Source organism: Platalea leucorodia (assembly GCF_965183815.1).
Source record: "Platalea leucorodia genome assembly, chromosome: 3".
In the NCBI taxonomy this organism is placed as follows: Eukaryota; Metazoa; Chordata; class Aves; order Pelecaniformes; family Threskiornithidae; genus Platalea; species Platalea leucorodia.
This window is the reverse complement of record NC_138825.1, coordinates 183,795-196,609: the sequence shown is the minus strand read 5'-3', so window position 1 is coordinate 196,609 and position 12,815 is coordinate 183,795. Positions and strand designations below refer to the sequence as shown.

General features: G+C 45.6%; 1 protein-coding gene across 5 annotated transcripts in view; it reads left to right on the top strand.

The window, feature by feature from the left end:
* The window catches only part of RIN2 (Ras and Rab interactor 2), a 280,543-nt gene that overhangs the window by 146,802 nt on the left and 120,926 nt on the right, over positions 1-12,815 (top strand). For 4 of the 5 annotated variants that reach the window (XM_082307213.1, XM_082307208.1, XM_082307214.1 and 1 more), the window contains 8 exons: positions 107-132; positions 1,832-1,885; positions 3,447-3,592; positions 6,213-6,373; positions 6,953-7,229; positions 8,811-8,977; positions 10,756-10,870; positions 11,749-11,861. In XM_082307213.1, coding sequence (XP_082163339.1) covers positions 107-132; positions 1,832-1,885; positions 3,447-3,592; positions 6,213-6,373; positions 6,953-7,229; positions 8,811-8,977; positions 10,756-10,870; positions 11,749-11,861 — 1,059 coding nt within the window. The remainder of the gene's footprint in view (positions 1-106; positions 133-1,831; positions 1,886-3,446; positions 3,593-6,212; positions 6,374-6,952; positions 7,230-8,810; positions 8,978-10,755; positions 10,871-11,748; positions 11,862-12,815) is intronic. The other variant, XM_082307212.1, reaches the window with a different exon arrangement.

Sequence of the window (12,815 nt, the reverse complement as noted above, 5' to 3'; positions counted from 1 at the left end):
TGAGCCCTGGCTTGCTCTGCCCGCTCTGTCCCCTGCTCAGGTGATGAGCTGTTTTCAGCTGTGATTTCGTGTATAACATGCCTATTTTTAAACCTTTTCTCCACAGTTTATTTATGACGAAAAAGTTTCCTGGTAAGTGAATCCCTTTTCTTTCCTTTTTTCCTGGTTATACCACAAAAGCTGCACTAAGTAGGGTTCATCAGGAGAGGAGGGGAAAGCTAAGAAGTTCTGCAGGGCGATTCAGGCTGCAGATTCCTGCTGCGTGAGAAACCTCAGCACAAGATGGGCTAGAATAACTGATTTTCTGAGCCAGAGAGGAGAGCCTAGGAGAGCCTCACTCAGACTGTTCCCCGATACAGCGGCGGCTGTCGGTGCCCTCTGCCCACCCTGCGGCAGCCTGGGGATGGCAGCGCGCTCGGCAGAGGCAGAGGCTGCTGCTTGGGTGCCCCTGTGCCGGGGATGGCAGCCACCTGGGAATGGAAAGGGCCACCCAAGCAGTCATAAATAAGTGTGTTCCAATATTCGGATTTTTAATAATTTAATAACTTAAAAAGAAGAAGCTCCTAAGGCAATATTAAAGAGCAAATGACCGGTTTAAAGAAAGAAAAAAAATACATATACACGTTAATAATCCCATGAATGTGATTAAATCTACTGCAATAGGTATGATAGGCTAGGAGGGCCTCAAACACTTTTAAAAGAGTACTTTCAGTTGTTTTGCTTTGATGGTTTTCTTTTCAGCACCTCTCAGGGCTCGTAGAGTGACAGTGGTAGCTTTGATTTCACTCACAGCCGGTATTATTTAGATTACAGGCACTAGGGGGAGTCAGGCTTTTTGGGTTGCATGTTTTCTTAAACTTGTTCTCACTGGGGGATTTATGTTTAATTTCAGCGAAGGATTTCTGAAACACTGAGTTTTGCAATGGCTTGTTTTTCTTTGTTTTGTTTTGTTTTTTTGACTAAAATTGACTCGAAGCCCAATTGTATTTGACTGTGCCCTTCGACTAAAACACATCAATGTGGAAGCCAAGTGTTGAACTGCCAGAAGCAGGGAATGAGATACTGATATGGTTAGTGCAAGGTCTCAAAATCCTTAAAGAGAAAATGGCCCATGAGTGTTAGTATATAGCAGCCTGACAGTGGATGATTTCCACAAGGACTAGCAGTTTGCCGTAGGGAACTATGCAGAATACAGCATTTTGGTCAATGAAAAAGATTATCTAGAAACAAGTTCTAAAAGTCATATTCTCTTTTGTTTTCATACAAGTTTCATTAGTTTGACACAGGAACAGTGGAGAAGAACCTGACAATATCTAATCAGCAGTTTCAACTGCTGCCTGCTGCGTTGTCAGTGGTTATGCAGCAGCAGTAGCGAAAGAGCAGCCGCCCCTTCTTCAGGTTGTCTCGGCATGATTGGTGTGCTTTAGCATGCTCAAAAAGCCCAACACCCTGCTTTACACCCATGCAGGCAGAGCAGGACGACTGCTCCCCTCCCTCTGCCACAGCCCCGCAGGTATTGTCCTTACAGAAGCCTCGGTGTTCCTTGGGTGTGCAATTTGTTTACTGAACTTCTGGGTGTAGTCACTTGTTCTTAGCTGACGGGTTGATTTGGCCAAGTAAAACCAGAGCAGCAGTCAAGACAACAAAGGCATCACACGTGGGTGTGTGAGCCGTTTCTTTACAGATCCACTTTTCTAGAGGTGTGTTGAGACAGCCCAAGAGGGTCAAGCCTTTCTGCAAGTTCGTGGCGCGACAGATGGGATGGCTGAACTCGGGCAGCCGACTGCCGTGGCCTGCTCTGATGTGTTTTCTGTCTCACTCTTGTTCGCAGGTGGGAGTCCTTAGTCTTAGTGCTGATGTATGTCATCTACATTGTTATCATGAAGTAAGTCAAATGCGCCCTCGGCTTGTTAAGATTGTAAGGCTCCCTGATCCAGTGCTTTTCCAGAGGTTGCAAAGGTAACTAAAGAGAGCCACAGGCGGTGGGCAGGGCTTCCATTGCATCACCCAGCTTGCACGCCAGCAGCACCTCCAATAGCAGGGGTTAAAGCACCTTGCCCTGTCATGTACTTATCTGTAATTTATCCTGATGAGGCAGGAAGGGGCTGCTTATCCCCATAGTACAGATCCGAGCATCAGACATCTAAAGGTGGATGATGCATTACGGATCTCACCCTGTGTGAACTGACCAAGGCTAATGCAGCAAGTCTGTGGCAGAGCAGAGAACTGAATCTGTCTCCGAGTCCCACCGGAGCAGCCTCTTCTGACTTCACTTTAGCATCCCTACTCAGAAATAAGCACACGGGAGATTCCAGTCCGCTTTTTATGGGTGCAGAACTCCACAGCAATTTGTTCTTGCTTGCTTGGAGACCCATGATAAAACTACAGCACAATCAACATTGATTTTCTGAGCATCTGACCTGTGTAATTTCTTTCACACAAGTTTATGCTAGCAAAGCTAGTCTGTTCTGCTGTTTGGTTCCCCTCCTCCTGCCTTGTTTTTAAAAGCCAGTGGAAAGGAAACCCAGATTTAAACTGGAACATTCAACAAAACCTACCAGCTGCCAAGCACACCAGTGGTCTTGTCTCAACAAGCAAGAGTAGAGATTTGTTTTGAAACGATGAATAGAGTAAATATTGTGAGAGCAATTCTCAGTGAGAACAGCAAAACACTCAGGCTGGGTTAAAGGGAACACAAGTCAGAATTCATTTCACTTCTAATAATTAGAAACTTTCTTTAACATGGAGGGTAGCTTCACCCTTGCAACGAGTAACTCGCCAGCAAAGCAGACAATTGTAATGTCTGAATCTAGAATGGATTTTTTTTCTGAAAGCAATGCTGTAGTGTGAACTGATGTTTCAGACCTGTTTGGGTGTAGCTGGGGAGGTTGTCGGCCTGGTTAGGGACCTCGGCCAGGTGTTCACAGTGGTCTACCCTTGCCTTTGAGTATCGTGGTGAGATCCTCAGCTCATGTTTGTGTCAGCTCCTGGCTACTCTAAATAAAATAAGAAACAAAGATTTCCCTCCCCGCCCCCCCCAGGTTGAGATGGAACTTAGCATATGGTCTTGTGTTTCTGTGGTCAGTCTTCACAGGTAAAACAACACTCATGTTCAGGTGTGATTATGTGATAAAAAATAAATTTGGATGATGACAAGTAATCATTATTTGCTATACAGAATATTAATTACACATAATGCATAAGCATACATGTCATTCAAGATTCATGTCTTGTATCTTTCATAGCCTCCTGGGTATGGAGAGATTGCACTGCATACAAGTTAGTTAGAGCTCTGGAATATTGTGGCTAGATTTCCTCAAAACCAGAGGGGTTTTCTTCCCTCCCTTAGTTGGGTCACACAGGAGATGAGTCTAGGAAAGGAAGAGTGTCAAGAAATCCACACAGAAGAAGCAAAGGTACATCTAGAGTTTGTTTCATTTGCGCAGGTACAACTCAACCATACATCACTGCTTTGAAAGGAAGACAAAAAACACTGCCAATATGGTGAACGGTTTAGCAAATAGCACGGAAATGGACGATAACAGCAACTGCGATGCCACAGTGGTATTACTAAAGAAAGGTAACTGTTCCAGTAAGTCACCCTGCTTACTTGCATCATTCTAAATGTTTACAAGTTTGTCCACTGGTCATGCGGTGGGGACTGCTTCTGTTTATCAGCCGTGAAATAGGCGGGGAGGTGGCCCTTTTGTAACCCCCCTGCCAGCTGGCCATGGCTCCTGTGCCTGGGAGCACGGCATGGTGTCCCCGGCCACCGCATCCTTTGCTGCTGGAGGCAGCTCAGGCCTCCTCTGGGTAGTTCTTGCTGCTGAACAAGTGCCTGGCTGAAAGGACTCCTCCATCTTCAAGCCTGACTTGCCCAGGGGCTACTTATTTAGACCATTACAGCCATGCCATTGTAAGTCCTCCTGTGGATGCTGTTATTCTGCACCGATGATAGCCATTTACATCTAGTACCTCCAGTTAAATTTAACTCCATTCCAAAGCAGCATAAACTGAGCAGAGAAAAAGGCCCTACTTATACTAGCGTACGCTTTCCCCCCAGTGAAGGGAGGGTGGGGACTCCGTGTTGGTCTAGGTAGTGTGCTCTTACTGCACATGCTGTCCTGAATGTGCACAACTTTGCTGTGTAAATGATCTTTGACTGGATTTCACTTTGGCTGAAATCCGCTCCCATTTGACTTCAGTCACAGTCATGTATACAAATGATTGTATTTCTTCAGCTTAAAAAAAATTCACCCACTCCATAGCTCAGCAGCAGTAGCTCCACGTGTGAATTTGCAAGCATGTGCTAAAAGGTATTTACAGAGGATAATTTTTTTATCTTTGCAACAGTCAACAAGGATGTGCTGTAGCTGCGTGGGATTTATATGCACCTATCTTCAGGAATAACACCACCCCCCTCCAGTCACTGGTTTAATCTGAGAAGGAGCTCTGTCTTGTCTAAAGCGGTCCTGGTTTCTGACTACAGATGGGCTGCCCTTTTTGTTTCTCTGGACTAAAAAAAAATGAAGAAAAATAGGTCTCTCTTCCTGTAAACAGTGATTGAAAGACATAGTCTGTGTACAGTAGGCAACAAAACATGAAATGTAGAGGGGTTCATTTGCTGGCATCAAACCCTTCGAGCCTACCAGAGGCCACCGGTCGTGTTACTGCCCCGTTGCTGAGGGAAGGCTTTTGTGAGTGCTGTGCACTCTAGTTTGGGGAAGCTGCTTTTGTGGGAACAGCTATCTGTAGCTATCTCAGGCCTTAGTCATCTAGGTTTACCCGGTGGCCTCAGGGTTACGCACAAATGGGGCAGTTCTGATTGTGGGATTTGGTTTAAATCTCCCCAGAATGCATCTTTGCATGACACTGCTCAGCTGCTGGTAATTTTTTGTTTTGGACACTTGCAGTTACTCAAACTGGCTGAGGAAGGAAGACAAAAGGATTGCTTCATTTTCTTGCAGATTGTTCCTGTGTTTACTTGGCAGTGGGCCACCAGAGGCCCAGACAGGCGCTGCTGTGCACACCAGCCAGTAGCATGGGGTCGCAAACAGCACCTATTGCACCAGGTTGCCTGAGGGTTTCAGACACTACCGTTTGTTTTCTGAGGCCTCTTCTGAACAGAGGACCAAAAAGAACCAAACAGAAGGATTTCTGCGTTTGGGGCAGTTCCCCCAAGTGCCATGCAGGAAATGCCAGCATGGAAAAGTCACAAGGAAAAGCTGTCTTGCTGTTCTGATTTTTTTTGAATACAGATGACCCCACTTATCTACCCCAATGCATGGAAACCTTCTCAGTCAGAAAAAAAAGTGACACTAAGGCCAAGGAGATACTCTTCTGTAAGACTAACAGTGATGGCAATACATAGTAATGCCGTGAAACATTTGCCAGCGTTCAGCATTGATTTTCATAAACCAAAGCAGAGAAGGGTCAGGGAAGACCTCAGGTTTCCCTGCTGCTGAGTCCCAGTCCTGACCCAGAATTCACAGCCCAAGGTAGCATCCAGGCACAGAAAGGATGGACGCTGGCACCGTGCCACCCCAGAGGTAATGGGCACTGGCACTGTGCCCCAGTGGAGCGCGGTTCAGGTACCTGCCCCCGTCTCCTTGTTCCTTTGCTCCCGCACTGTGGGTCGCACCCCATGGACTGGCACGTGCGCTTGCTGCCAGGTTTGATGGCACTTCCCAGCCATGGGCTGCAAGCCCAGGATGCGGGAACCTGCTTTTCATTTGCATGGGTACCCCGCAGGAACACAGTGACAATTTCCTCACCCCCGTGCGCAGTTAATGCTGGGCGAGGCCAATGTCCTCACAGAAGTGCAGATTATAACAGTGGAATTAAGGCAGCTTTACCACAGCATCATTTCTACCTTGGTGGAATACCTGCTGTGGAAGCGGTGATCTGCCTGACACAGGCCTATGATGAACTGTGCAGAGCAGATTTAATCCTCTGTAATGAGCGTGAGTGGAGATACCATGTTGGCGATTTATTTATTATAATTATTATTTATTATAATTAATTAAAGACAGAAATGTGGGACATGGAAAGTCAGAAATTAAGGACAGAGGAGGCATGTTTTGAATGGTGGTAGCTGAAGTTCTTACAAAGGACTCCTGGAACCCGCAGGTTTATTCTTCTGAGAGCCACGTAGGGCAGAGAGAGAGACTGCTGGAAGAAGACCTCAATGTCTCTTTGTTCCTTGGCTGCAGGAAATTTCCACCGTAAAGCCTCGGTGATCATGGTGGATGAGCTGCTGTCTGCCTACCCACACCAGCTTTCATTTTCTGAGGCTGGGCTCCGGATCATGATAACCAGCCACTTCCCTCCCAAAACGCGTCTCTCCATGGCCAGCCGCATGTTAATCAATGAGGTATGTCTTTTATCTCCCCCCCCCTTCTCCTTCTGAATTTGCCTTTTCCTGTAGCAGTGTTTGGGTCAAAATAGAATTCTTGTGTTTTTTCAGGATCCCTGATAGCATTTTCCCAGATTTTATCCTTCTGACACTGACTTTACTAAATCATCCCCATCTGTTCCCATGGAGATTTTAGCAGAGAAAGTTTCAAGTCATTATGTGGTTATATTACCTGTAGCTGTTGCTCACAAGAGGTGCCCCCTGCATTGATTTGACATTAATATCGCTTGCACTTATTTAATAATATGGTACTCCCCTGAGTTTGCACTTAGTCTGGCCTTGGTCTTGGAATACTCCTGCAGTCAATTCTACAGCCACTAGTCCTTCTCTTATAAAAGTTGTATCTGTGAGATTTATCTAGTCATCTGCAAGCAAGCATCGTGTTATACCTGATCCAAATTCCTCCGTTTTGCTTTTAAAGCCAAATTTTGAAAGAACTCTGCACATCTCTCATTCTCTATTCCTGCCTTTCCCTTTAAAAAGTCAAATTTTTTAAAAAATCTGTCTTTCAGCAAGAATTTGTGCCTGTATTTACAGAGACAAAGGCTGATCAACAGCCGGACTTACACCAATGGGGAGTCAGAAGTAGCAATCAAAATACCGATCAAGCACGTGGTTGAGAATGGAACGGGCCCCAGCAACTCCGCCGAGCGGGGTGTGAACGGCACACGGCGGGACGAGGACATGGCTGAGGCTGGGAACGAGACAGAGAACGAGAACGAGGATAATGAGAACAATGAAAACGATGAGGAAGAGGAAGAAGATGATGACGACGATGACCACGAAGGGCCATACACGCCTTTTGACTTACCCAGTAAGAAGCTCCTGGGTTTGTGTTGTTCCAGAAAGCAAAACTCAGTTTGGGTGTGCCAGAAAGCATCACAGATGCGTGTTGAGGTAGAAGTGTCTCTGAGAGCTCCCATCAGCCTGCACCTCCCAGCATAATTACTGGTCACAGGTAAAAAATGAGAGGAACTGGAAAGCAGCAGGAACTTCTCAGGATGCAGGCTCCTGGGCTTGGACGCACCGCTGCTGCAGCTCACGCGTTGGCCAGGCGCTGCTGCTGCAGTCAGAGGGGAGAGGCAGCAGTCTCCACGGGGTGGTTCCTACCCGCAAAACCTGCGTCACCCTCTGGAGGGGCTCATCTCTCTCTGCTGACTGTGGAGGAACCTGAGGATGGTGGGGCCGCTGGCAGGGTGCCTGAACGCAGGTCAGGTGTGTCTGCGTCTAGGCCTTACCTTTGCTGGGAAATGAGGTGCACTGTTACCTCTGGGGTAAGGTGTAGTGCTAGCGAAGACAAGGCAGTGGTGGTGCTGATATGGAGCGGCAACAAAGGAATGTCCTGGGCACCTCTGCTTCCTGCTGCTAACTAGGCACAGCCACAGTGTCTTCTCACTCTTTCTGGAGGGCTTAGAAAGTCAGAACAGCTACGTGACTTGTGAAAAAGCACGTGTGCCTCAGGTTGCTGAGCACCGCACCTGCGGGTTGGAGATCTCCTTTTTGCCAAGTCCCTCTTACCCAATTACGTATCCCTGCCCTACCTTTGACTCACACTTGCCGCAGCTGGCAAGATGTGCTGTGTTGCTGGCAAGATGTGCTGTGTTGCAGACAAGCCAGAATACTGTAGGGACTGGTCCTGCCCTTTACAGGTGAGCTACGTTTTTGAGAACTGTTCAGATCTCAAACAGCATAGCTGTAGTTTGAGTAAGGAAAAAACTGAGCCTGAAGAGAGTAATTTGGATGTCCTATGGACCATGACACTAGATTCATAGTATGGGAAAGGTTGGCATGGACTTCTGGAGATTTCTGGTTCAAACCCCTGCTCGGAGCAGGTTGCCCAAGGCTGCGTCCAGTTGTTTTGATTATCTATAAGGATGGACATCCCACAGTCTTTCTGCGTACCTGTTCCAGTGTTTGACCACCCTCATGATAGGAAAAAAGAAAACGCACAACTTCTGGTAGCATCTGTTCTGAATTTCCCTTATTGCAAGTTGAGCCCATTGGCTCTTATAATTTCCTTGTGCTTTTCTGTGAAGGGCCTGGCTCCATCTGTTCTGTACCTTCCCATTAGGTGGCTGAAGATAGATCAGATCTCTTTCTAGAACTTGCTTTTTATGTGGTACCTGTAAAAACTTGACCCAGGGAGGGTAGCAGGTGTGCTCTGACACATTACTTAACAAGCGCTCAGGGAGGCACTTCATCCTCCTTCCCTGTGCCCCTCTCTGCCCTCCCGTCTCTGCCATCACGCCATGATCTTCTGAACAAGGAATGCCTTATCGTTATCTGCTTGAATAGCAGTTAGGCTGAGGTGTCCCTGGCATCTTGCTTGTTAATATTAACAAAATAATAATGTTCTAGACTAGAATTGTGATTGTTTCCCTTTTTTGTTTTACAGCTGGCAAGATAGAAATCTTGAAGTGGCTCTTCACATGGCCATTGAGTTTTGTCCTGTACTTCACAGTGCCCAACTGTAACAAACCGCACTTGGAAAAATGGTTCATGGTTACCTTTGCTTCTTCTACCCTCTGGATTGCAGCTTTCTCCTACATGATGGTGTGGATGGTACGTACCAACTAAAGCACAAACCACAGCCTGGGAGAGGCAACAGAAGTGGGTTTTGTCAGCTTAGAGAAATGTGTAGAAGGTTCTACATACGTGATTTTTTAAATGAGAAAGCCTGAGTCTGCTTCCATTTCTGTTAGACCTGTCCACACTGAAAGAATAAAATTAGGGGCCAGTAGCCATGGCCTTTGAACTTGACTCAGGGCTGGAATTTCACCCAGATTCTTTAACGTGGGAAAAAATGACACTTGCACCAATTTAACACCTCCTAGTCATGCAGGGCAGTGTAAAGAGGCCCTGACCCTAGTAACAATCTGTCCTCAATAGCTTTTCCTTTTCTTGGAGCAAGCAAGCTTGAGAGACAGAGTTGTGAATGATAACACTTTGAACTCAGCATGAATAAAAGTACAACATTCAGCCAAATTGTAGGACAGCTACTCTAGTCAATGGGAACTTAATTCTACCTCATTATCCTAAGGGTAGAAGGGGATAAATAAAAATGAACACAAGGAAGTCCAAGCATAGTTGGCCTGTTCACAGGGGGGAAGTTTTGTGGACTGGCTGGATCACTGAGCCTGTTAGCTTGCTGCAGGCCTCATTGCATGATATGTATAGGTGAAAAGTGTAAGTTGTCCTCGTTAGGTTTACAGTAATACTGCAGCATGGATTGTGTTTCTTTTGGGGCAGTCTGTACTCTTGGGCAGAATCAGACAATGACGGGACATTGGCATCAGGAGAGGGTCTAACAAGGGAAGCCTGGTTTTGGGCTGCTGCACTTGCGATGGAGTGCACAATTCATGGGCTCTCTCGGCATGGGGCCCGAAGAGCATGCAGATACCTCCCTAAAGCACTGGCCACTGCTTCCCTGCTGGGAAAGGGGAGGCAACAAAAAGATACTCACTGCCTTCGCAATTTGTTCTTGTACTAAATGCCAAAATGAGAATGCCAGGCTTTTCCCTGCGAACTAATCAAAGCAGTTACAGAAGAGGGGTTTTTATTTTGTTTTGTTTTCAATGACCCATGTTACCCTGAACGGGAAATAGAAAGTTACTTGTTTTTACCTGCGAGGATGAGGTGTTCTTCAAGAAAAAAGCTATCCCAGCTTTCCATAGCTGAAATACCAGAGCCCACAGGATCACTGTGATGCTTCTAACATGTGGTTCACATTTCTTGGAGGACGCTGCAGAGAGTTCAGAAGAGCCATTAAATGTGGCTAATAGGAAATGGGAATCATTAGACAAAGGCATCCAAAATTCAAAAATATTCATTAATTTGAAGAGCACTAATTTATCATAGACTGCATAGCAAAGGAAAGAGGAAATCAAAGGTATCTCCTCTCTGCCAATGGGAATTGTTTGCAGTCACTTGCGGATATGTCCCTGCATATGACATTTTCGTAGTACAGTGAACCATGGGGTTGTTTTAGTGTCTGCTTAGCTATTATTTGTATATAATAATGTCTGCAAACTTCAGCCAAGATCAGGAGACTGTTACACAGGGTAGTGGGCCACCATATAGTCTCTTTTCCAGGTTAGTGTCAGGAAAATTGTGGATGAAAGGTGTGAAGCAGCTAACCAAAGAAGGTCCATAGCAGGTCAGTGCTGTCCTCTGCCAGGTGATGAATATACCAAAAAAGCCTGTCACTGCTTCTCTTTAAAGAAAGTGTGAGTTTGCACTGAGCAATAAACTCTGTCTCACGGTATCTTGCAGAATTGGGCCAAGCTGGTCTCTGATTTTAATTAATCTAAACAGCTTGACAGTTTATTTCCTCTCCTTAGGTGACAATCATTGGCTACACACTGGGAATTCCAGATGTGATCATGGGCATCACTTTCTTGGCAGCTGGAACCAGTGTGCCGGACTGCATGGCAAGCCTTATCGTAGCAAGGCAAGGTAGGTTCATCACAGAGGTGTCATACTGCTATGGAAGTGTTCCCTTGTGTCCGCTTCCTCTTTAGGTAGCACAGATGTGTCCTGAATGTGAAAACATACAGAGCCTTTTTCTGAGGCTGAAATTTAGAACACGAACAAAGGAAATTAATTATATTGCTATTGCAAATCAGCTAACAGGTTCTTAATGACGGTGTGGAACAAATTGTCAACTATTGTCAACTTCAAGCCTTCCCCAAAAGTCACAATATTTTTCTTAATTTAAATATCGGTGGTGTAGAATTGTTTAGAACATGGCATAAGGGTCTTTCAGGTCACTTTCCAGCTTTTCTCCACAGTCATAAGGACTGGAAAGATACTATTGTTTTTAAGGAAGACTTTTTTTTTCCCTCTCCTTGTGACTCCAGCAACAGGTGTTTGAAGAGAAAAAGAAAGTTGTCAGTACTGCTTTGGGAAACAAAACCAGTGGCTCTTCATTGAAACAACCGGCTACTTATTAGACTACAAGAAGACCTAATGTAATCAGTCCCGTTTAGAAACTCATGTGTCCTGGTTACAGTGAAGCATCAAAAGCCCCACTGACCATGGCACAAGAGTGCCAGCAGGTCACAGCCGGCACAGCCAGTGGCCGGGGTCCCCACAGCAGCAGAGGATTAGCTGAGGGAAGTTCTCAGATGATCCTAGAAGGTGGATTCAGCCCCCTCGACCCTGCTGGCCTTGTATGATGGGGCGGGGAAAGGGAAGGGATGGGGTGAGGGGAATCTCCCTTAACTCTTTGCCTTAATCCAGGAAAATTGTCGTGATTAGCTCAGATTAATGTGTTTCTGTTTAAAATACTTTTCTGAGACATGTCTGATTGTACATGGTTTCCATTCCTGCAGGTATGGGGGATATGGCTGTGTCCAACTCTATCGGAAGCAATGTTTTTGATATTTTAATTGGCCTAGGCCTCCCGTGGGCTTTGCAGACTCTAGCAGTGAATTACGGATCATACGTAAGTCCTACATTTGTTCACATGATTCTTATTTATTTATTTATTTATATAAAACTGATCTATTTAAGAAAAAAAAAAATAAAGTCCAAAATTCTGTGGATTGGATTTGAAGAAGCAGATAGTTTTGCTCTGTTAAGATTTCAGAGAAGTAGCAATTGTCAGTGGACATTCCCCATCTTTTGGAGCACAAGTACTTTAATTTCTTCCTTAAAGGCAGCAGTCTGTGCTGAAATAAGCTAACTCACTAGAGTATACTGTATTTTCACACGCTTGAATATATTCCTAATAAGGAGAATGATCCTGTTTTTAATAAGACAGGGGGGATAAACACATAGGTGGAAAGTAAAGTATAGAGCAGACCTGTAGGGCTTTTGGTAAGAAAAATTAAAGCGTTACTAAGGTGAAGGAAGCTGTTAAATAACTGGATATTTCAGAATGTGACCATCATCAGGAAGCACTGCAGAGCTTTCCTGTTTGAGAAAAGCTACCCAACACCAACAAAACCGTCCTTTACTTCCCAAATGATGAAAGAGCCACCCTCCTGCCCCCAGAGTTCTTGCAAGCTCCCTTCTGAGAAGGAAGAGCAGGAGATGCCATGAAGTCCCAGGGGAAAGTCGCTGTTGCTATGACTGTTAGCTGGACAACACTCAGAGAGCAGTGTAGGACAGAGGAAAGATTCTTGATTACAGTCACTGAGTGAATGCAAAGTTAGAAAGACTGGAGAATCACAGAATTGCTGAGGTTGGCCAGTACCTCTGGAGGTCATCTAGTCCCCAACCCTCTGCTCAAAGCAGGGTCAGCGAGAGCTGGATGCTTCGGACCATGTCCAGCTGGGTCTTGAATACCTCCAAGGATGGAGACTGCACAGCCGCTCTTGGCAGCCTGTTCCAGTGTTTACTCTCACAGTAAAAAAAGGTTCTTATGTTTAAATGGAATTTCTGTATTTAAAATTGT